At 44.4% G+C, this 23,920-nt stretch overlaps 1 protein-coding gene across 6 annotated transcripts in view; it reads left to right on the forward strand.

The window, feature by feature from the left end:
• GSG1 (germ cell associated 1) overlaps positions 1-23,920 on the forward strand; it is a 110,688-nt gene that overhangs the window by 80,743 nt on the left and 6,025 nt on the right. The window contains exons 1-5 of one of the 6 annotated variants that reach the window (XM_026794519.2): positions 14,388-15,081; positions 15,786-15,960; positions 16,931-16,997; positions 18,979-19,172; positions 21,282-21,600. In XM_026794519.2, coding sequence (XP_026650320.1) covers positions 21,282-21,600 — 319 coding nt within the window. In that variant the 5' untranslated portion in view covers positions 14,388-15,081; positions 15,786-15,960; positions 16,931-16,997; positions 18,979-19,172. Of the gene's footprint in view, positions 1-14,387; positions 15,082-15,441; positions 15,961-16,930; positions 16,998-18,978; positions 19,173-21,281; positions 21,601-23,920 lie in introns of those variants that run through there. The other 5 variants (XM_026794518.2, XM_026794520.2, XM_074539494.1 and 2 more) reach the window with 5 other exon arrangements.

Below are 23,920 nucleotides of genomic sequence, written 5' to 3' on the forward strand. Positions count from 1 at the left end.
GTCTAGGGAAATGTCAGCAGGCAGAAACAAGTAATGGGAGGGCTTGACCCTGACACAAAGAAGCTTCTGTTTTTTGCCTGTTCTGGCTGTCAGTGGTGTTAGGTTGCTCAATGCTGCAAGGAAAAGCAGCTCTGGAAATTCTCTGCCTTCCATGAAGCCTGAAGCCTCATAAAGTGAAATGCCTCTGCCTGAATAAACACCTGTCATGGGAAGAGCTGGGATGCTGAAGTACAGCAGGGTGAGAACTGGCAGTAGGCCCAAACTGGGAGTTGAGGAGAATCCTCTGGCAAGGCTGACACCTTGTTTTTGATTGCTTATTTTCCACCTTCAGGTGTAATCGATACCCAGGTGCTGGAGTGACTAAACTTGCCCACTGCTGCTGCTGCTGGTTCAGCAACTGCACAAGGCAGCGTGGAGGAATAGAGGGAGGGGATGGGTGTGAGAGAAATTCCTGTCTTGAGAACCACAGAGGCATTCTCATGCCTGGGATACTTTCCTATTTGCTTTCCCCCAAAGTGGCCCCTCTCACCTTGGAGACAGTGTGGCACCTGAAACCATGGGGCACATGACCGTGAGGTTTTTGGCAGCTGCAGAGTCAGCAGCAGAAGGCACATTCTGCAGTTTGGAATCCCAACTGGGAGATTCTGAGGGGCTGAACGTGGAGGAGCTGAGGTATTTCAGAGGAGGCAATCAGGGCCACATCCTGGCTGAGCCTGTGGTTTGGCAGAGGAGAGGGGGGAATATGCTGTGCTCACACTTGGCCCACTGATCTGTGTATAAGCCATCCTGCTCTTGCTAGATGGAGGTGAGCAGTTGCAGTGGAATGGTGCAGACCCTCCACTGGTGTGAATGGCCTCAACCTTCCTTGTGCAGTAACCCTGGTTTTCCTATGCAGCCCTCAGATGCCCTGAAACTCAGTGACACAGACGCCAGCAAGCATCTGAGTTCAGTTTCTTGCATCCCTGGATTTTTTTTTGATTTAAGGACCATGCCATTAAAGCAACTAGGTCTAGTTATCACAGAGTGGCCTCACATACCTGCTGTCTGAGCACCCTGCATCTGTAAGGGCTGGTGCCAGGCTCTGGTTTGCACTGGGCCAGTCTCAGAGGCAGGCCCTGGCTGTGGAGAGCTCTGTAAATGGAATCATAAGTAAGAAAACAAGCACCAACCGGAGCACTTCAAATGGTCAGTCTCGACAAAGAGCTCATCAGAAGGACCTCACAGGGCTCTGTGTTATTCACTAGTGTTATTCAACACACTTGTAATAGTGTGGACAGGAACATGAGCCGCAAGTTTACTTGAATCCCACAGTTATCCCAGAGAGGCAACATACAGCCAGCTGCAAAGGGTTGCAGAAAATCTCCTGGCAGTGAGTGCCTAGGCTCTACCTGGTAGACAAAATTCAGTGGTGGCTAATGAAAGGGAATTCCACTAGGAAGAAAACAGTCTGGCTGTACAGATATATTGAATGTCTCTAAGTCAGCTCCTACCAGCAGAGAAAGAAATTCTTGGATCCATTGCAGAGAGGCTGCTGAAAACAGTCTCTCAGGGCTCTGTTGAGGTCAAAAAACCAAAAAGAAATGTAAGGAATGAGTACAGAAGAAACAAAGAACATGATTGTACTTCTGTGTACTTCATGGTCTGCTGAAAGTCTGAAAATTGTGAGTGCTTCTGGTTATTACACTGAAGAGCATAAAGAAACACTAGTAAGAGAAGAGAAGAGAAGACATCAACAATGATCAGAAGTAGGAGAAGTTTCTGGGTAAACACAGATTGCTAATCTCGAAGAAGAGATGCCTGAAAGGGAATCACAAATGGTATGGAGAATGTCAACAAAGAACTAACATTCATGCAGTTCCATATCACAAAAACTAATGGCACCTGATAAACTGGTTAGGCAACAGGTTTAAAATAAACAAGCTATGGACTTTTCCACGTAGGCATCAAGGAATAATGGAACTCTGCCACAGACTGTTGGTGGAAGACAATCCATGAAGGGGTTGGGCACATCTGTGCAGCGTATTTCCTTTGGAGAGTGTCAAATGCAGCAGCACAGATGTTACCTCTGCATCAGAAGTGTCCTAAACCACAGGCTGATGTGAGCTGAGGAGGCAGGCTGGGATACACAGTTTGTATTTCCTCTGTTTCTTACACTTCTTTCCTAAGGGAGGTGACTGCAAGAGAAGAGATACTGCTTCTTCATCTGGGCTGGCACAAGTCATCTTACATTTCTAGTAAAGCTATTTTTGGGGCTTTTGTTCTACAGTAATTCCCATATTATTATCTGACCACTGGTGACACATTGCAGAAGTGGAAAGTGAACTGATGAGCTGGAAAAGAGAGCAAACTTCCAGATGAGGAGCTGACATCTCTTAAGGACATTCCTAATGTTCTTTACACTGGTGTGCTAAGGACATGCTATAATCCAGAAATAGGGACTTTTGAGTGAAAGTAAGCAAAGATTGTGGTAATGATCTCAAAATGAGGAGAACATTGTTTTCCCTATTAGCTTTACTTTCCTTAAATTTCCTTCATAGATTTCCTTAGACATTTAGAAGATAGAAGAGACTTAGTCTTCCCTTGGAGTAAATGTGCTCTAGCTGTCTGATCTAAACTGTTACACCTGTCCAAGCAGGAAATACCACATTTTGTATCAGCAATTAAATTTGGATTCTGTGTATTTGCAGTTGGGAGTAGTACATTTGCAGAAATAACTGAGACTAAAACTTGTCCCCAGGGATATTGGCCTTTCCAGCTTGCACAGATTCATTGCTTGGAGACAAATTTCAATTAAGGAGAATGATTTTGCATGAATAAGCTGAGAGGAGGCATAAGCTGTCCATAGACAATCTTTGCAGAAGAAAAGATAACTAGATACAAGTCCAGGACTGTGGGGTGCTGGTAAGAGAAGCATGTTTTTTGTGGCTTAGCACGGTTTCACCCAGAAGCTGTCTCAGACACAGCCTCCCTGGAGGTGTTTCACAGTTTATGATCCCATCACAGCTCTGGGGAAGGAACAAATATTCTCTCTGCAAACAGTTATGTTTTGGTTTATTTGGCCTTTTCCATTCCAAATGCCTCGATTGCTGATGCCTGCCATATTGTTTAAAGACCAATCCCTCCTCAGAGAATACAGCTTTTAGGATGATACACATCCTGAACTATTTCAACTGTGGTCCTCCTTTTTTTTCCTATTCTGTTCTGCCCAGTTTCTGACTCCACCTTCTCTGCTGCCCAGCCTCCTCAGTAGACAATGTTTTTCCATTTAATTTTATGAGACTAATGAAAGGCATTTTCATCCCCTCCCTCTGGACTGGAGAAGAAAAGCCCACATCTGGAGGCTATTCACAGCTGGAAGATCTCATCTGACCTTCCTTGCTTTGAAATCCAATCCATGCAGCCTTCTGTCTAAATACTCTGCTGCAGACATGGCAGAAAGAGGCTTTGTGAGGGGAGTCTGTGAAGAAACCAGTGACTCTGACATCCTTTTGCAAATTACAAACTTCAAGACTTTCTTCAGTACAAGGGAATTTTTATTTGGGTTTAGGGGTTTCCTTGTTTCGAAGTCTCCAAATACAGATTTTGGAAACAATTAGGGAAAGGGAGCTTTATTCTTCTGAGGTGTTAAATGTAACCAGCAACAGTTAAAATGAGTTGTCTGAGACATTGCATAGGTTCCAACATCCACAACTGACTTTGTCCAAGTGGTCCAGCCAGTGGCCTGTGGGCTGCATTTTGTCTGTAGGACAGTTCAGTTCACCCAGCTTTGGTGACTTCCACCACCGAGGAATAAACTTCACGTTTCTTGAATGCTTCTTGCCTCCTTAGAGTCAGTTGCTGTAATCTGACCCCTGCTAGCCGGGAAGTCGGATAATTTGTAATTCAATTTGAAATATCTCAGAACAGACACTTACTTGTTATCGCTGGGTTTGCTTAGCCTGTACAGGCTTTCTTCTGTGGCTGCATGCTGGAGTGCTTTACAATGCTGACAGCCACACTCATCATTGTTGTAAATGCCCCTGCCATGACTAATAGGACAAAGATCATTGAACTGGTGGTCTGGAATTTAAGGCCTGGCACAGAGGACGAAGGTGTGTCCTTTCCCTAAAGTAATTAAAAAAAAAAAAAAAGTGAGGAGGGTGTCCTGTTTGTTCCCCAATGGGAGTCTGCCTGTTTTTACATCTTGAGAATGGCCAGCAGCTCCCTGTGCCTTTCCTGTGGGAGTTCACTGGTTTTCACCAATAGCCTCAGGTGTTTCACCCTGCATTGGATCTCTGGGACCTGAATGGGTCCAACTACCTGAACTTCTGGCACCACACCAAAGTACTGCTTGGAAACACCTGCCTTGATGCTCCTTCTTGTATTGTAAATCTGAACAGACTAGAGAGGCTGTATTCTTCTATGCTAGTATAATTTGGGAACCATTTGTGGCTGGTTGTTGAATTCTTACTCTTAAAGTAAGTGAGCCCTATTCTGAAAATAATAGATGTATTGTGTATGTACATGCACTCAAGAGCTGGAAGAATATATTATAATAGATCTGTCTCAGTTTTCTAGTCCTCAGTCCCAGAGAGACTAAAGGCATCCATTCACCTTTTGATAAGTTAACTATTGCAGGATGTGATTTATGCTGCTCTGTTTCACGTCATACCACTACAGACACTGTTCAGCTCGTGTGTCATAGCTCAGAGGATAGCAATAAACCACTGAACAAGAGTGGCTTAAACCATGACAGATTTTATAGGTACTCGTCTGACTCAATTTATCTTTCCAGGCTGCCCCACAAATATAATGTAATTTAATGGTCTGCACATATCTGGGCCATATTCAGCCTATGAGCTGCCTCAGTTTGACTCACATATTGTGACTGTTTCCCTGGTAAGCCTGCTGAAGGAACAAGGGGTTAATAGCTCTGGGGAATAAGTGACTGGTTTTTTTCTTTTCTCAATCTTGAATCATTCTGTTAGTGAGACAGAGCATGTGGAATAGATATTTTGGGGAATATGGCTGCTTGTGCCTAGAGCTAGTGTCTTTATATCCTCATAGAGCCAGGTGAATACCTTTGTAGCACTGGAATTAAATTTTCACTGGCATGAAAGGCAAGCACAATGCTCATTACTCTTACTGACAACTTATTCTAACGGTCTGAGGAAGCAAACCAAACCATATTATTACTAATGATTATTACTGTTATCTGCTCTATGGCAATGCTGAGAAGCCAGCCCCAGCGTGCCAGATGCTGCTCAGAAATGTAATCATTACTACTGCCCTTGGAAATCCAGGTGATGTTGAAAGGCAGTACTCATCACTAGCATAGCTATCACAGAGATCTGTGTCCCTATTTCAGAGTGCAATCATTGGCCTGAAAGAGAACCATTTTATTTTCATTATTCTCTTCAGTTTTGGTACTTTGGGGAGTATTTCTATACATGTGACGCTGACCGTTGTACCGCGGTTATTCTGTTTCTGGTGATCATGGCTGTCTCAGGAGCAGCAAGACCTGCTTCTGGAGGTAACCAGTCCTGTCCCACTGGGAGTGGAGCCTCTTTGCCTGCTGGGCCAGCTGGACACGGTCATTGCAGCTCCCACAGACTGCTCTGAGATTGAGATTCCTTAACAATTCTGAAAATCTGAGTCTTGCTCCCAGCATTGCAAGTGCTGTGCTTCCTTTTGACAGAGTGGTGAACCAAGGCAGGGCAGGGCTGGTCAGGCACTTCTCCTGAAGAACTGGGTTTGCATACACAGTGATGAAACTTTGTCTTGGAAGGGCAGAGGCAAGTGGAATATGCTGCTTAAGGGAGAAGATCTAGAAGAAAGTAACTGGTGCAATGGAAAGAAAGGAAATTTTTAGTTGATTATCAGGACCGACTTTTGTTGGTGTGTGGAGTAGCATCCCAAGGGAAACCCAGTAATGGAAGCCTATTGGTTCTGACCTCCAGTGCTGGACTGGACACAGCAGGACATACTGCAGGCCAGGAATTTAACTTGCTTTTTCTGGGATTAAGACTATGGGTGTAATCCTGCACCACAAAAAACCAATGTGAGTGTTGCCAGTGACCTCAGGGAAGTGTTGCCAGTGACCTTCCTTCTATCCAGTAACCCCGTGCTGATTTTCCATCTCTCCTTTGCACTCTAAGGAGTTTCTTATCAGTGCAGCTGTGTCATGGGTATATCCAAACCCCTTCCAGTCAATTCTACTGCTTGCTCCCTTCAGGCAGCTGTTAAGGAATGGTTCTGAGAGTTTCAGATGCACAGAGCATTAGAAGAAAAAAGCTGTATATACTTCTCACCTGCAGGGATGTGAGGGAGCACATCCCTGTTGTGCATGAGGCTTGCTAGACTGTGTTTATGCCACAGAATCACAGAATGGTTAAAGTTGGAGAAGACCTCTAAGATCACCAGGTCCCACTGTCCAGCTAGCACCACCACCGTGTTCACCACTAAACCGTGTCCTCAAGTGCTGTTGATTAACTGAAACTCACCCTGGCCTCTGATGTGGCAGAGACAGGGAAAGGCAAAAGCAAAGGAATTGATGCCTTGCTACCAGGCTTGGTCTTACTTCCCTTCATTTGTAGGTGACTGTTTTTGCTCTTTTGTGCAAATGACTGGTCCCAGTGGACATCTGTCTCTTGCCAGGTGCACCCCAGCACAGCTGTCCTCCTAATTCTTCCCAGGGCTCCCAAATGCTAAGGTGTGTTAGGAGTGGGGTACACAGGGCAGTGGTGAGAAGGGTGGAGGCAAATAACTGTGGTTTTAAAAGTAAATAATTTATGCAACAATAACCTCTCCACCCAGGTAATCACCTCGAACAAACATTCTGCATGTCAAAGGTGTTTCTGGAGATAAGGGTTAGCACAATGAGACTCCTGCTTTCCTGGCTTTATCTACTGCTCAGAACTTAATGCCACCTTGCTCTCTGCTGAAGGCAAAGCTGTCCCTTCAAGTGCCCCAGCAGAGGTTACCAGTCAGGGGCAGAACTTCAGGGGGAAGTCTTTGTACTGACAATAAGGACAGTAAGCTTCCAGTATGCTGAGTGTGTATTTTCCAAGAGGGCTGAACATAGCCCCTAAAACTTTGCCCATAATTCGGTTAGTGAAGTGTTTGCCTTGGGGAGAAAATGGACAGATATGGAGAAAAATACATTCTGATGGCTGGGAAATTAGGCTCACAGCTGAAAATTGTACTTGTGCTTACAAAGCAGGCTGAGGTGTTTTTCTTTTCTTTTTCATTTTTATTACTAATACAAATATTGGTTGATGGAGATAATTTCTGTCTCCTGGGCTACCTGACCATGGAGAGCTCAACAAAAGAAGCCCTGGAGTTTGAGGCTGCTGGTTCAGGACTCAGCCTTGTGACCTTCCCGTGGTACATTGGCAGGCCATTGCCGTGTTGTGATGGTTGCCTAGCAAGGCAGTGACACTTGTGCTGAGGCACAGTGACAGCTGTGTCACACCTGCAGGCTGCCGAGCCTGAAACTCCCTAGTATTTGTTTTGCAACAGCACAAAGCTTGCATCAGTGTGTCCCTGAGTCAATGGGAGCTGTGTAGTGACAGGGTGACACTGTCTACGTGCTCCCCTCACCTGTAGCACCCTGCAGTGGCTCCCTGCCTTGGCGTGACCAGCGCCCTGCGAACAGAGGTGACGGAGCCCTGCTGTGGTCACAGAGGGAAAGAGACTGAGCAGGAGCTATTTTTGTGTTGGAATGGAATGAACAGGACCATGGCGTGTAAGAGTCAGTGGGTGTGATGCAGAAGTGTTCTTGTGGAGGCAGGGCTAGAGGCAAATAACCAACAGCACTCCTGCTGCATGGCTGGAAAGCGTGTCAGTGGTTAGACCTCAGAAAGTACCTGCCAGGGGAGATCCTCTTACTGCAAGTTCTCCTAGAGGGGTTCCCATGGATGTCATCTTTTATCATCTCCTGAACTCATTTACCAGGAAAATTTAATTTCTGCCATATTTGTGTATCACATAAATGACAGGGAGGAGGACAACAACAGTAAGGGTCAGCTCAAACTGCACAGTTGGATCTCTTCAGTGTATTTAAACAACAAAATGCTATGGATACCTTCTTATAGCAAAGTGTGTGTTGAGATGTGACAGGGAGATTGGAGACAGTATCCTGTCTCACAGTGCCACTATAGAGGATATGGGAATCAAAATAAATAGTCTCCAGGCTAAAAACCTTAACAGATTAGGAAAGACATCACTCTGAAAGGTATGAGGGGAGTGGTGAGTGGGACAACATTTTCATTTTTTCAGTCCCACTAACTTCAATGTCCAAGCTGAGCAGTGGAAGTATAACTTGGCACCCTCTAAAGTCTGATCCCCTGAGAGCTCATATCAGGGACAAGATTAGTGTATTCTCCAGTTGGCACAAATCTGTAGGATCCCTGACCCTGGAGATGAGGTACACAGGTGAGGACAGGAGAAGACTTGTGCTCCTAAGGAGAAGGCAAGCTGGGAAGAGCCTGCAGTTCAGGCCTGGCTGGTGATATCATGCTGGAGTACTGGCTTCTGTTTCCCTGTTTGAATTTCTCAAAGGATGCTAAAAATTGGAAAGGACTCAAAATGTAGTTTATGTAAAAGAAAGTTAGGAATTGACTTAATCGAAGTCCACAAATATTTCACTTGAGAGATAGATTTCTAATAGTAAACAGTGCTGCAAGAAAAGGTCTTGTTGAAATCTAAGTTACACCTACACTGGTAAATAAAGTGATCCAGGGTTGGTGCTCTGAACCTGACGGCAAGTGGCACAGCATTCATTTGAATAAAACTTCTTCTCCCCCAGAGAAGGTAGCCTTGCCCCTTAAATAATCTGTTAGGAACGGTGCCCTGAGCCATGCTGCCAGAGTCAGCCCTGCTGTTAGGAGAGAACCCTCCTGCTGTTCGGAGAGCACTGGCTGCCACACGCCAGAACTTGCCACAAAGCTTGTGAACAACATGGGAAATTGCCTGTCAGGGCTTGTGCATGCCTTGGACTGCTTGCGTTGCCAATAGAGAAGTCACCTCACTGGCTGGCAGCGAAGAGCATCTAGAAATAGGGTGTGCACTCCAAACTGAGAGGTTGGTTAGCTACTGGGACAGTTTAGGGATAGTAAATTCCTTGTCAATTTAAGTTTTTCAGCCCGGCTTGGATGTTACCCTAAAAAGACAGAGATTTAAGAGAAACCATGGCTGCAATGTGGGCAAGAAAAACCCCAAGGGTGAATGCTGTGCACAGGGTCAGAACAGGTATCTGCTGTGTCCAGCTGATGCCCCTGTGTCCATGAAACGTGTGACCACTACAGGGAAAGCCTCTGTGAGAACCTCCAAAGGACTGTTAAGAGACTCAGTCTCCTTCATCACTGCTAGGAGCCCTAAGCTCTGTGGGAAGCACTCGATTAAATCTGCCTCTGGGATAGGAGATTGAAGTGGCACTCCCTGCATTCCCTGCTGCTCTCTTCTGTGGGAAGTCTGAGCACCCACACATAACCCAGGAGCTTAGAGAGGCCCTGGGCTCAGAAAAAGAGAGAGAAGCTTTTTGGGGGTGGACATAGACATCCCAAGCCATGGCTATTTTCCAAGCAGTGGTGGAATAATCTGGCTAAGACCCTGCAGACATCAGGTCACTTTCCCTGCCTGTACATTTTGGTTATGGGCTAGTGAGCTGGGTGTCTGAGTCAGGGCACCAGTGAATGCCTGGGAAGGTGGAGAAGGAATAGTACAGGCATATTCCCATTAGGAAATACAGTAAACAAAGCCAGATTGGCTGTATGGCTCCTCTGACACCCCTGCCTACGCCTTCCTGAACACATCCCCAAGGCAGCAATTGGTGCTGTCTGGGACAACCTGTACCTTACCAGATTTGATCTGCGACCCACAGGTTTTATTTAGCAACAATGAAAAGACATCAGTAGCTCTTCTGCTCTAGAGGATCTCAAAGCTTCTTGAGGACCTCAGAAGAGCTTTTGAAACAAGAGTCTCTAGATCTTCAGTGCAGTTTGAGCAAGCTGTAAAAATGGCTAAGAAGGTCTGTGGGGAAGTTCACTAGAGATTTTAATTTTCGATTAATAATTAAAAAATGCTTTTTAATCTATGAAGAGAGGGGAACAGCAGATCTGCTCCAACAGAGCCATGAAGCACACATTTAAGGTCTGTAACAGACTGTGGGTGGAGAGAAACACCAGTAAGGTCAGGAATGGTTTCATTTGGAGTCGTAGCAATATTGTACTTCCCACGTCACCTTTGTACCAAACCTGGAGCATGATGATTGCAGAGGGAGCTGTTTTCCTGGTCTGCTGTGTTAGCCCTGGAGGTGTTCCAAGGCTGGAATAATAAATGCGGTACAGTAGGATTGACTGAACTCTCCTAGGGCTGATTGGGAAATGCTCAATAAGGCTGGACTTAGGTGTCCCTTAGCAGAGCCCGAGGGCATCCTCAGGATTGCAACAAACACAGATTTAGCAGCCCTGGTAAAGGGCCCTAGCACAGGCCAGTCACTTGCTTTGGAAGGGGTGTGCCTGACCTGAGACTGCATCCAGTCATGGACTGAAATGCTAGGGATGTTGAAAGTCAGGATTGCAGGGTCAAGCTGTGTGTGAGGCTTCATGACTGATGGGAGTAATTGAGGATATTTATTTTCCAGCACTGGATTGGAGTGAAAGACCAGATCTTCAATCCCTTGTTTTAATCCAGCCTTCTGAAATCTGAGTTCAAACTAAAGCAAAACAGAAAATTTGGGTTTTAATGACGAGGAGAGTGGGAGAGAAGCTGCTAATCAAAATGTTCTGATAATTGAAAACTCTGCTGGTGGAAACTAATATTGGAGAGTCATGCAGAGAGCAGGAGCTGAGCCTTCCCACTTCTTACCCAGAGATGAGGACTGACCATGAGCATGCTTAGGCAGTGCCACTGCTCCCTCAGAGCCACCCTCTTTACCACTGACCCAGCCCCCAAATCTTCACCGTGGTGTCCTCAGTGTATCTGACCCATGTTTCAGCCTGGTGGGAGCAGTCCCTCCGGGCTGTGTTCCCTCCTTTTCTCTCCAGCCAGTCTCCTAGTTTCATAGCCTATTCCAGGCTGAAGACTTCTTTTTTTCCTCCTTTGTGTCATCCAGGAAACACACCCACCTCTCTTGCTCCAGCCTCATATTCTGCCTCACTCAGAGATTCTGTAACTCATGAGAAAGAATTTCAAGCAATGCTAACTGTGGCAATTTTTTTAACCATGGAAATTAGAGATTGGAAAATCTTGCTAGCTCATCCAGTCCATTATTTTACATTCTAGCCTAGCCCAATTCCTGCAGGATTCTTGCCTGCAGTACATTTTCCAGTGCATTATCCAGCCTGCATCCTTTGCTACCCATGAGAAGCTGTACCACAGAGGACTACTTTTTACTGTTTGGAAGAGGTTTCTGAAGTCTTCTTTCCCTTCTGCCTGACCTAATTTCTTCAAGTTCTGCCTGTGGTAACATGCTAGCTGGGTTCTCCTGCCTTCATGCTTACCTCGTTCAGGTGATGGCAAATAATTCTTGTTCAGTCAAGCTGTTTAGCCACAATGCTTAATGCTTAGTTGTAAAGCTAAGCAATAATAGTCCTTGGCTCCCTGGAAGAGACTAACATTGAGATTAGCCTGTTAATGGGTGCACAGAGCACAGCAGACATTGCTGGTTGTGTTGCCTCTTTCTTGTAAGAGTCACTTGACACACTCCATCACAAGGTCTGGCCTTGGCTGCTTTTGCCTTTGCCAGACTTGAAACCAACATCATCTAGCTCATGTCTCCTTCAGTAGTTTTATAGGGCTCTTTTTGGTTTTGTTTTTAATTTCAGTCATGACCACTTTGCTATTTCTTGAGAACAAGGCTGGCAGGGGAATACTCTGTTTTATCCACATTTTAAAACTCCTAATTACTTTTTCTTAAAAAAAAAAAAAAACAACAAACCAGATTTTGAGCAATGTCTTGCATTAAAATAAATCACACTTTTTCTGTCAGAAACAGATCTTTTGTCATCTGTGGCAAAGGCCCCTGCAAAGTTAGCTAAGTAATGGTTTTTTGAGATATTACAGCTCGGAAAAAAATAATGGGGGCTAGGAAGGACTGCTGTTTATCTTTTTTTTTTTTTTTTAACTGTGAGCCTGACGGAAAAATAGCACATGGTTTAAGACCCAGGTTGTAATGTACGTGCACAAAGGCCCCTGGCAGTGTCTGCAGGGTCACCTTGTTCTGGCCTCCCTTGGGCCAGGGTACTGTCACTGTGCCTGGCACCTGCTTTCCATGGCTGGGTCACCCTTGGGAACTGATGTCCTTGGCCCTTGCATGGAGCTGGGGTTATCTTCTGGGCATGCAGAATACTGGCTATGAGGAAACAGGGAGGTGTGGAGAGGGGAGGAGAGACAAAACAAAACAAAATAAAAACCTAACCCAAAGAAAGGCAATCAAAAAAAAAAAAAAAAAAAAAAAACAGAAGAAGAGACGCCCAATTTCTCTGCTGGCTGTCTCCAAAATATTTGATGTTTTTGTTTTTAACCACTGGGGCACTCCTTGCCCTCAGGACTTGTAGGGAAGCCTAGGTGCCCCGAAACTCCCCTGGCACAGCATACACGTGCTGCATCCACCCCGTGCCCATGGCAGTGACACCATCTGATCCTGGCATTCCCTGCTCCCACTGGGCCTCCAAGGCACGGGGCCAGGGCCCCACACTGGTGTCACTGCTGCCCTGTGCTGACCTGCCTCCTCCCTGGTGTACGGCGTGCTGCCCACCACAGCGTGCACGGCCATGGAGATTGGGTTTGACTGCAGGACTGTCTGTGAAGCCACAGCTCCAAAATGCCATAAAGGAATGGAAAGGAATCCCAAATCCTCATCAAATCTGAGGAAAAAAAGGAGATGCCCTCAATCCTGGATAATTATCAGGATATCCAGAAAGATAAAAGGTGCAATTGTAATATCTAGCACGATTGCTTTCAAAGCACCCACTGTAACAAAACCCCTCTGCTCAGCCCTGTAATGAAAGCTGGTCTCATTTTTCTCTTCAGACATCATATTAGACTGTGACCCCTCTGATCTCTACTTTCCAGCACCCTTGCTCTGTCAGTGAACCCAGCCTGAGAAACTCACTCGTGCCTTCTGGCCACCATGCTTACTGCATTGCTTGCCATGCTGCCTCTTTATTCATTAATCCTTCCCCTCCCAGTTTTCTCTTCCTCCCCCCCTTTTTTTTTTCTTGTCAAAGCAAGGAGTTTTTAATAGCTAAAGAACGAAAACACCTCCCACGCCTTGCCTTAAAAAAGCTAACTCTCTGTCTTACTCACTCTTTTAGATTTCCAAACCTTTCCTGCTAGCTTAGATGCTTCGTTTGAGGCACTGGTTCCTGAAATACCAGCATGTGAGTAGAGCCTTAATGAACTATGTAGCTCCAATGGCCTTGAGAGCACAATCCATGTGAATAAATAAATCAGATGTGGAATGGACACCATGGGATTTTGCAGAGATGGAAAAGGTTTCTGGTTTACATTGTGATTTGATTGGAAAAATAAGATATTACAAAGGAGTGTATTCCAGGATGGAGTGGTATCTCCCTCACAAAAGAATTTTAGCAGTAGGCTTGAAGTTTTTCAGGGTGCTAAGATCATTGTGATGCAGATGGATTGATTAAATAATCTTTGGAGGCTTCCTCTTACTCTGCTTATTCTGATTCCGCATGGTGAAATGGGGAAAAAGATAAATTGAAGCAAAGAACAATTGTTTTAGCCTTCTCATTTCCATGAGTGAAACCAAAGTGCAATGTGGTTTAACAGCATTGTTTCAATTTTTTTTTTTTGCTTTAAAACATATTAAAAATATCCTTGACTCCAAGACCACCTGCATCTGTGTGAAGTACTCTCTGCACAGATTAATTTTAGATCCTCAAATTTTTTCATTACCAAAACAGAATGTCTCCCACTGTCCTTGTGCTGATTCCAGTATCAACAAGGATCCCCTGTGTTGTAGATTTGCATCTGTAGGAATGACTCCAAGGACCCAACTTTACAGTGTGTGGAAACGAGGGCTATTTTGAACTATCAATCCAGCCATGGCTATGTGGAGCTTAGCAGAGTTTGCTCTGTTCCTGGACTTAGGTTTGTACCCTGCATTGTGCTCCCTGCTGCTGGAGTGAGATTCCTAGCAACACCCAATTAAAACAAGCACTGAATGTTTACTCCCCATTACTGCCACTGCTTTGACTGCAGTGTAAACGCACCACTAATGACTTGGCCGATGGGAGGGGAAAATGATGTGTCAGAGCCAAGTACAGAACTAGGAATTTGGGCCACCAGCCAGCTGGTTAGATCACAGTGTGTGCCTCTAATGAAACACATTGATTTGTGACTCTTACAATAACATTTTTAGGAAATCACTTCACTGGGTATTTATTTTTGTGTTGGAGCAGCCTGGTCAGGTTGGAAAACTAAAGCAGACACTGTTTACAGAGCAAGACTAAAATTTTAAGAATGAGATTAATTAATCATTGGAATAACTTTTCTAAGGATGTGATGGGTTCTCCGTCATATTCTGCTAAAAAGTCAATACCGGATAGTTGTATAAAATATGTGCTATAGCTCTGGTGGGAGTTCTGTGCATCATTAGAGGTGATTATCCAAAGTTACTTGGGTTCTGTTACATCTGAGAGGAGACTATGTTGTTGCAATGGTTCCCCTTGATGATAAAAAGCCCCAGGAGCCTGTGGTAGTCACTGAGTATGAGTGTTTGTGATTCTGAGTAGTAACAGACTGAGATCTTGTCAGTGGTAGATTTAAAAGTAGCAGCAATTTTCATAGAGGGGACTACCAAATTACAAAGGCTCATTCTGCAGAAGTGGACGCCCTGCCAATCTAGTGGCTGATATAATGTGCTGTGATGATTTAGCGAGCTCAGAAAGAATTAAACCATCAATAAAATGACAGACTTGGTGCATTTCAAAGCGTCTGCTCAGATCTTATGGAATTTCTTGGCTACTACATGTTCAGTCAGACAGAAAGACACGGGGGTGAATCCATGATCACCTTGTAGTATTTCACTGGATGCCTCAGAAGAGCAGATGGAAATAGTGAGCTGTGGATAAGGTAAGCATTTGTCTGCTTGAAGTTTTGTACAGACCCTTTTCTGAACTGGCACCTCTTTAATACCCTTATAGATCTATGTGTAAATTTGAGGTTTTCTTGTCTGTTTACAGTTTATGGTTAGCTAAATTACATAAATACTATTTTTTTTTCTGTGTGCTCTGGTGAACACATCCTGGAGTTTAAGTACTCTGTGAAAAGCAACCACCTAGCCTTATGTATAATATATAGTTTTATATTTCCTATCCAGAAATTGAGACACCTAGAATCTCTAGTGAGTCCCCAAAGTCTTTGTTGCTGCATCTGATTTTTTTTCCTTTTCATGTCTGCTTTCTGTGTGGTTTTTGAGTGTCTGACAACCATAAACATTAGGAAAAAAATCCAGCCAACTAAGACTTGTTTTGAGAAAAAAAAGAAGGGGAAAAAAAAAGTAGTTAAGTCCAAACTGACTGACTGGTTTGTCCATCTTTAAGATGCATTTACTTAGTCCCGTTCAATCTTTGTTTATGCCACGGTCTCAGTGTCTAGCAATGTAAGCTGATCATCTTAGAAACAGAATTCACCTTTAAATGTGCTTAGACTAGAAAAAAATATGCCTGGTGAGGTCATTTTCAGAGCAAGAGTTAATGCATCATGCAAACAGCTAAATAAAGGTTACAATCTGAGTGGAATTATTCAGAGCTCAGGGAGAAATCTGGCATTTGCAGTCTGTCACTGGGTTTGAGAAGTCTGGCTCTCTCCATGTCACTGTCACTCGGGAGACATCCTGCTTTCTGCGCGGCAGTAAGGGAGGGGACTGCGGCTCCGAGTGATCTTCCTGTAAAAACGGCAAAAGCAGGAGCGGTGGGAAGTGTCATGTGCGAGGAATGTGTGGAATGAGGGGTGAGTATGAGCCTGCCTTTGTCCAGTTTTCACAGAGCGACTCCATGGGTGTAAATAGCCCTCCTTCCTCCTCTCCCTTCCTCTCCAGGTCAGCTGAAGAGCCACTGTCAGGACGGCAAATGGTCCCTGATATCCCTGGAGCATCGCTGCATGGGGGGCTGTGGGGAGGCCAGTGCCTCTTGGGACCCACCAGTTAAATACTGCAAGTTTTGGGCCCTATCTGGCAAGGTCTCCTTGACCTTCTTTTCCACCAACATCCCTGGGAGTTGAATTTGTCACTTTGGGGCAAGATACACCCAAGCCAGGGATAGAGCCAGGATAAAAATGCACTCACTTGTCAACGCCCAGGCTTCTTTAGAGTTGGCAATCTCCACAGTGGTGCTGTGCAACGATTTTGGGGGTTTTTGCATTTTGTTTCCTTGTTTTGTTTCTATAAATCAACCATTTGGCTGATTGCACAGGAAATCAACTGCTATGGGCATTCACTTCAATGGGCGAATTTTAAACGAGTCACCAGGGACTGGCTGCTGCTGAGTTCAAAGAGAAAGAGGCATGCAAAAACTCCAGCCAAGCCAAATGATGGTGGGAAATATCAGATACAAAGTGGAGAAAACTGAAGGCACAGCAGGGTGAAAGACAGATACAGTTGATTTTCCTTTCTATAATAGGCCAGATTGAGGTAAGATTAATATAGAAAATTTAAAAACAAAACAACCAACCAATCAGCCAACCAAAATCCAAACCAAAACCAGATAGAATCCCCATAATTTTGCAAAGGGGAGTTTGTTGAACATCAGGAAACATGCTCTGGTGTTGGTGTTCTATGAGTTAGGTGCAATAATCTGGGGAAATTTAATGTGATACTTGACAAAATATTGTGAAAAGTGTTGGAAAGAATAGTTTCATGCAGGGTAGAAGGTGAGCAAAAGCCATGCTCCTGCAATCATTCCTGGTTTTTTTCTTTTCCCAGTGATTTCAAGTGTTCCCATACTCAGATAATTCCAAGGGACAGATCGGCACCCCATTTCAGAGTCAAGGTAAAGAGTTTGTGTTCATAAAAATGTTAGAACAAAAAAAAGAAGGGGACAGGGGGAGGAATTTCAAGGGAAGGAATAGCAGTCTAAACTTCGGTGTTGCTTTCCCCCAGCATACATGTGAGCAGCAGAGTCCCAGAAAGAAGACTAGAGAAAGATTGCCATCTTCTGGAAGGATAAATATCTGCCATTATTCAGAATACTAAATCTGCTATAAGCATATTTTTTAAACCATAGCATATTTCTGATCAATTTATTTCCAAACATGAATTCTTATTCATATTAAACCAATTCAGTTTAATTTCACCAATACATATGCCATGAACTTAGCTTTAGAAACTGATAAAGAATCTTGGGTTTTAATGATACTGTAACCAAGCTTAAAATTAAGGAGGCGTTAAGAGTTATCAGTAGAGATGGACTTTATTTATTCTTGAGCTCGTAAACCAGTTTTTTTTTTCTTTTTTTTTTTTTTAACTGAACATTTACAAGTTAAATTTAAGATGTCCAGATGTGGATAGACTGCAAAAAAGAAAGCAAAAAACCACTCTCCTTTTAAATGGCATCAGCTGTTGTTCTACCTACTCCAGGAAATTAAGTACATCTGTTTCAAACAGAACCTTTTTATTAATCAAAAACCTGCAGGCAGTCCCTGGAGCACAGGGACATTCAGCATTGCTTTCAGTTAGTCCGTCTTAGAAACGCTTATCTACATTAGAGGAGTTTATGCAGCGACTGGATTAAAATAACCGCAGAGCTACTGCCCGTTCTGCTCAGGGCAGGGAGGGTCAGGAGCCCGGCATGGCACAGCCCATGTGCTGCCCGTGACCTCCTCCGTCTGCTGCCCATGCTGTGTGGGGCTGTCACAGGCTGTGCCATCGCCCAGAGCTATCCCTGCACTGCTCCAGCCTCCGCGCTCCGTGTCGGACACAGGGCGTGACAATGGATGCGCCACTGGTGTCCTCGGTCTTGGCAGAGCAGCATGCAGGGAATCTGCCTCATTCCCTCCCAGTGGTGGTACAAGCTTCACCCACTTGGCATTGGGAAAAGCACTTGTGAGGAAGACAGGACGTGTCTTCCTTTGGGATGTTCTCCTCCCTTGCAGTTTGATTTGGTGCAACTCTGCTCCATGGCTTCTAGTCCTTTCTCATGAGACGCGATGACATTCTTACTTTTCATGGGTTTGATACCACACAGTTATTTTGAGAGCCTTTAAACTTTCAGGACAAGAGCTCAGAGGGGGCTTTGTGTCAATGTGAATCTCTGTATCCTTACTAAGTTCCCAAATTCATCCAATGTGAACCAGCTGGGATTCCCAGTGACCTTCACATTTTGGTAAAAGCTGCCACTACAAGTGACACTGACAATCTATCTCATTCTCCTAAGCTTTGGCTATTGGCTTGACTAGCTGCTGTTTCAAACACCTCCTTTGTGGTAGTGATGCCATGGTGTCAGTCTGCCACTCAGCAGCTCTTCTGCTAAGGAGCTCCTTTTGGCATCAAAAATTCCAGTGCCCATGGGGGAGCACTGTATTGGTATCTCTTCAGGCACTGAAATCCTCAGTCCTCAGAGCAGATGCATAAACTTTCCCCATTTATTTTATTCTGCCCTTTCTGCAACTCTTGGGTGTGGCCAGGAAGGTATCCTAGGATGATTTTGGTCTTTGCCATTGCACTGAGACAGGGCACAGTGCAAGGGGTGACCTGATGCCAAGGGTGCTGGCAGCTTCCCAGCTAAGGTCACTTCTCCCCTGTAGCATTGGCCAAAGCTGCCATCTTCCTCCATACAAGCCCCCAGATAGCTACCACATGGGGACGGCTGGAATCTTTCAGTGTTTTAAAGAAACTTTCTACTCAGTTAATACAGGTCACTCTTCTGCACTTAATCCCAACCCGCTGCACCAATCGCTTCCCATATAATCTCCCAGAACAGCTGTGCTGCGATTGCATTGTGGATTACAAAATGACCATTTTCCACAAAACAGCTGCTGATCAGAAGGATAGCATTTAATAATCACTGGTGAGGAGAAGGAGGAGGGGACCAGACAAAGGAGGAAGGATTTTGCAGCAGTTGGGTTTCTTGGGGCATATAGAGATGAACAAAACAGCAGACAAAGCGTGAGTCCCACTTCTGTGCTGCTCATCCAAATTAACAGGACTTCAAGGACTTGCTGCTAAGGTAAATTGAACTATCATTCCTTTTTGGGGCTATCTAGACATTATGGTTGGTTACTATCAGTGAGTGCTTGGTTTTTGTGAAGGGAAGCTTTTCTAACAATGTTTTCAGGAAGTAGTTCAGATTTGCTTCTCATTCCATATGTCTTCTGCATCTTTGATCCACTTCCTACTTCTGACTCATTTGTTTCTTGTACTTTTTATGTCTTTTCCTTAACACTTTTCCTGAAATTATACGGCCTTTCAACTACTGTCATAAATCAACTGGAGAGAATATTTTTCCCACTACTGAAGATTTAAATTAGAAAGATGATTTTTGTAAATATTGTGAGTGCAATTTTTTTGTTAAATAAAAGCATTAGCAACCCAAAACCTGATGACAGAAAATCTTATAATTAAGCATTAAACTGAAAAACTTTGTGTGCTGAAGGTTTCAATTTTCAGGTGAAAAACTGTGGTTTTGAGAAGAGCAATTTTGTTTGCAATTTCCTTTTCAGTCATAAGCCAAATTTTCCACCAAAAAAACTTTTAGTGAGACGTTTGCCACTAATCTTAGCCAGGAACTCTTCCTAGGAGGCGTCTTCTCTGTGAAAATGGTAACATTCAACATGCCTTCAAATAATGAAAGCCATTAGTTTTGGCTTTCATGTTAGTTATAACTGAGAGGTTACCATCTCCAGGGTGCAGAAAGAAATGTCCTGCTGAAGAGACAAAGAAGCCAAAGTATGAAAGAACACAGGAAAATTTCAGGAGCTGAGTATTTTCTTGCTTTCAATGAGGGTTTTCAGGGTCAGACACTGCTTTCTCAGTGTGATGAGATGCTAATAAAGTCCTGCTTTTCAAGAGGAGCTTCTGCGCTGTCTTTGTTAACCAGGTTTCCAAGCTTGCTGGGTAGCAGAAAAAATTGGTTCTAATTGGTTTATGTGTGGGGCAGTCACAGACAATGCAAAGCTGGGTCTGTATTGTTTATTTATAGTGATGTCCACAGAATGGTCTCTCTCACACGTTCAGCGTTGGGTGAGTCAGCCAAAGTTAAGTGAAGAGGACCCGCAGCAGGCAGGGTCTGTACAAACTGAATCTATTCATGGGTAAATAGATTTTCAGAGTCATAAATAGGAAAGGGTGGGAGTAGCTGGATGAAGTTGTGCCAAACATAGGGAGTGCCACGTGGGAAGGGACATGCATTGATTACATGAAAGTTGATGTGTGGGTAGATGACATCTAATCAATCTATGGAGTGATATTTTGGGGTTCTCAAGAGTCAGTGCAGGGTTTTGCAGGAACCCTAAAGTCTTCATCTTCCCTCTGAGCGAGAAAGTCTCACAAATTGCTTTCTGAATTACTTTAAATGATGATATGAAATCAGTAAGAATGTTTGCGGCAACATTCACCCTTATAGGGAAAAAACCTTTGGCACTTTGTGTGAAAGCAAAGATGCTGCCATCCCACCATCCTACCAAATTTCTGATGTGCAGATGAGAGCTCAGGTGGAAGGTGCTGCTCTGTGGCTTGTACTTAAGATACCAGGTCTGGATAGCTGGGTGTTCCCTCTGAGCTAGTCATTGCTTTGATGTGTGACCTTCAGCTATTTGGGAACATTTTCCTGCGTTTTTCCCACTGAGAAATCACTATACTCTCTGCCTCCCTAGGCACAGTAATAAGCTGCTTGAAAAACTGTTTTGGGACACTTGGCAACAAGATTTCTCATTTAATTGGAGAGAGCATTCGTATTTCATGTAAAGGCAACACATGGTATTGAGGGAAGTTGGTTAACAGTTTCTCCCTGTCATCTCTGAGATGGATGAATGTGATGTTCCTTTCGTTTTGCTCATGTGCTCAGACACCTCAATGCACTCAGCCCTGCTATGTCACCCTCTCTTCCCCAGTATAGATATTCAGAATGCCTTGCTGGATATGGTTGAAGCTGACCAGGTCCACTGCCCTGGCTTTCAGGGAATGGTTTTTCCATGCTGAGTGAGCTGTTGGGGTGTTGTGAGGAGGGCAGAGTGCTCACAATCCCTGCCCACAGCTGCATGCTGGGAGAGGGTGGGATTCCTGAGGCTGTGTGGGACAAGTGGCCGGTGTGATGGTGTCTCCCATTTGTGTGTTGCAGATGGAGCTGCTGAAGGGACTGCCATTGCGCCGCACTTTCCTGGCTGTCATCCTCAACCTGCTGGCTCTCACCCTCTCCACCACAGCCTTGCTGGGCAGCTACTGGTGCACCGGGACCCAGAAAGTACCCAAGCCTTTGTGTGGGAAGAACAAAGCCTCCCAGTGTGTGGGTGTGCCCATGCCGTCCGATGCAGACACGAGCAATGTTTCCTCTGAGGACACAGTGCACTACAGCTGGGAGACTGGGGATGACCGCTTTGCCTTCAGATACTTCCACACAGGGATGTGGCTTTCCTGTGAAGAGAGCATGGAAGGCCCAGGTAATGTTTTGCTCAGGCAGCCACAACTTATTGCCTTGTATTTACTCCACAGAAGTTTGAAGCTGAAAGATGGAAGGCTGACAACACGTGGGAGAAAAGTATTCTTCCTCTTCCTAGATGGTATCAGCTCTGTGTACTGGTGGGGTCAATATATTTCTGTCCTTCACTGGAATTTCTGTCCTTCACAGAGCAGGGAAGTGGAGAGTGGCTGTCTCTGGTGTGCCCTTTGGTCAGGAATAGGGCCTGTGAAGTGCAAGTGATGGTGGTGGTGGCAGTGACTTTATGATAGCACTGTCCATCCTGATGGGAATTTCCATGAGCCTCCTTTCCCTTTCCCTGTATCTCCATTCCTGTTCACAGCTTACTTCATGCTCTTCAGGGCAAATCTGTGATGTCCTCTCAGAAATCTAAGTAGAGTGATTTTATGCAGATGATAATTTTCAGCTATCACTGTAAGGACTACAATAGTTGGTGTTATTAAATCATCAAACTGAGTAGTTTTGTGTTATTAAACAGAGACTGGGATTTTCCTAAAAAAACCCCAAATAAATAAAACAGAGAAAGGGAATTTCTACCTTATAGATACAGAAAAAACCTGGAGGATCTGAACACAAAGGAACTAAAGCTAGGAGGTAAATTGACCTGAGGATTAGAGCTGCAATATTGTAATTATTTTTAGTTTTTGTGATATTGTGACAGGTTTCATTAGTGATTTTTGACCACGTGGGACTGGCACTGTAAATCCTGAAGTGCCAGGGACTGACTGTGGAACCTGTACTAGAACCCTTTGGTGCTTTCCTTCACCCTTGACGTGTTCCTGCCCAGACCTGCTCAAGTCCTTCTGCTGAAACCTGTGCCACACCAGCACAGGTGGGTGCTCTGCAGTGCTCAGATGCCCTTTACTGCCTGGCACACACCTCAAAGATCAGAACTAACCCAGAAGGTGGCCAGCACAGAGATTTGTATCTAAAAATAGAGTGATGGAAGTCACTTTCATCAGGGCCATTCCCCTGAGCCCACCACCCTCCCTTCAGCTCTGCTCAAGTGCAAACATCTCACCTTCTTTAACCAAACCATCCTTCCAGTACAGTATTTTTCATCTCTGTTTCTGTCAGTTTGAAAATAAATAACTGGTGAAGAAAAGCAGACAGAAGGAGGGGTTGGAGCAGAAGGGAATGTGCTTGAAACTCTCATGGCCTCACAAGTGGGCTGCTTTTTGTTATGAGCATTTCCAGAAGGGCTGTGGAAGGAGATGTGTTTATTTATGACTGGTTTGGGTTGGGTTGTGTTTCCATGATGCTTGTGGGAGTGAAACTACATCCCTCGACTGATTTCTCTGAACAACTTTTCTGTTCACTGGGCAGTCCTGGAATAACCCCAGTGCCTGAAGGAACAGAGAAAGTATGCAACATCTGGATCACAGCAGAACTCGGGAGAGAGCACGGGATAGAAGCACAGTCAGTCTCAGTCTCCTGCTCCCTGTAAATCTCCCTCCCACTACTGTGCATCTTTGAAGCAAAGCAACTTCATAGACAATAAAAACAACAAAGAAGGGACTACTCTGAACAAAAGGAGTTTGAGTTGAGCTGGAGAAAGGATTTCATTTTCAGGCTAATCGCAGGATCAGTTTAGATGAGCCATTACTGAATATCCTCATTAAAGTTCTAGGTGAAGTAGCAAATTGCAAGTTAATGAGAACTGCAGATGGCACTAAACTGGGTAGCATCCTGAGAGCTGTGGATGACAGAAGTAGCACAGGAGATTTGGAAAGATTAGAACTGGGGATAGAAATTAAGAAAATTAGATTCTTACATGAAGCGGAAAAGTCAGGGAGAAAATACTGTGCCAAGTGGAGGACAGGACCCTCAAATGCAGCAATGCAGTATGCAGGGACAGAGGCTTACAGATAGTAATGATGGACCCTCAGCTGAGACACTAGTTTGCCAAAGCAAACATTAACACAATTCGTTGAAATAGAATGTCTAAAATGTGAGGACCAAGGACCATATTTCTGTATGAGTCTCTGCCACAGAAGGGGGACTTGCATCTCTGTCACCAAGTATTTCACTTGGGAAGTTCTGGTTTTGCTTTCTTCTTTGAGAAGCAGTGCTAGAAATGCTCTTCTGAGATTAGGCTGTGTGGGAATTCAGCAGAAGTGATGGATCTGCAGTCTCTTACAAGCTACACCCTTAATAAACCTGATCATCAGTAATGTTGTGAATGAGTAGCAACAGATTTTTATATTCAACAGAGGCTAGAAAGATTTACAAATTGCTGAAGCTTTTTTTTTCTGAAAAGGTAATTTCTAGTTTTGCAGGAA

This window comes from Zonotrichia albicollis, chromosome 4 (genome assembly GCF_047830755.1).
Source record: "Zonotrichia albicollis isolate bZonAlb1 chromosome 4, bZonAlb1.hap1, whole genome shotgun sequence".
Taxonomy (NCBI): Eukaryota; Metazoa; Chordata; class Aves; order Passeriformes; family Passerellidae; genus Zonotrichia; species Zonotrichia albicollis.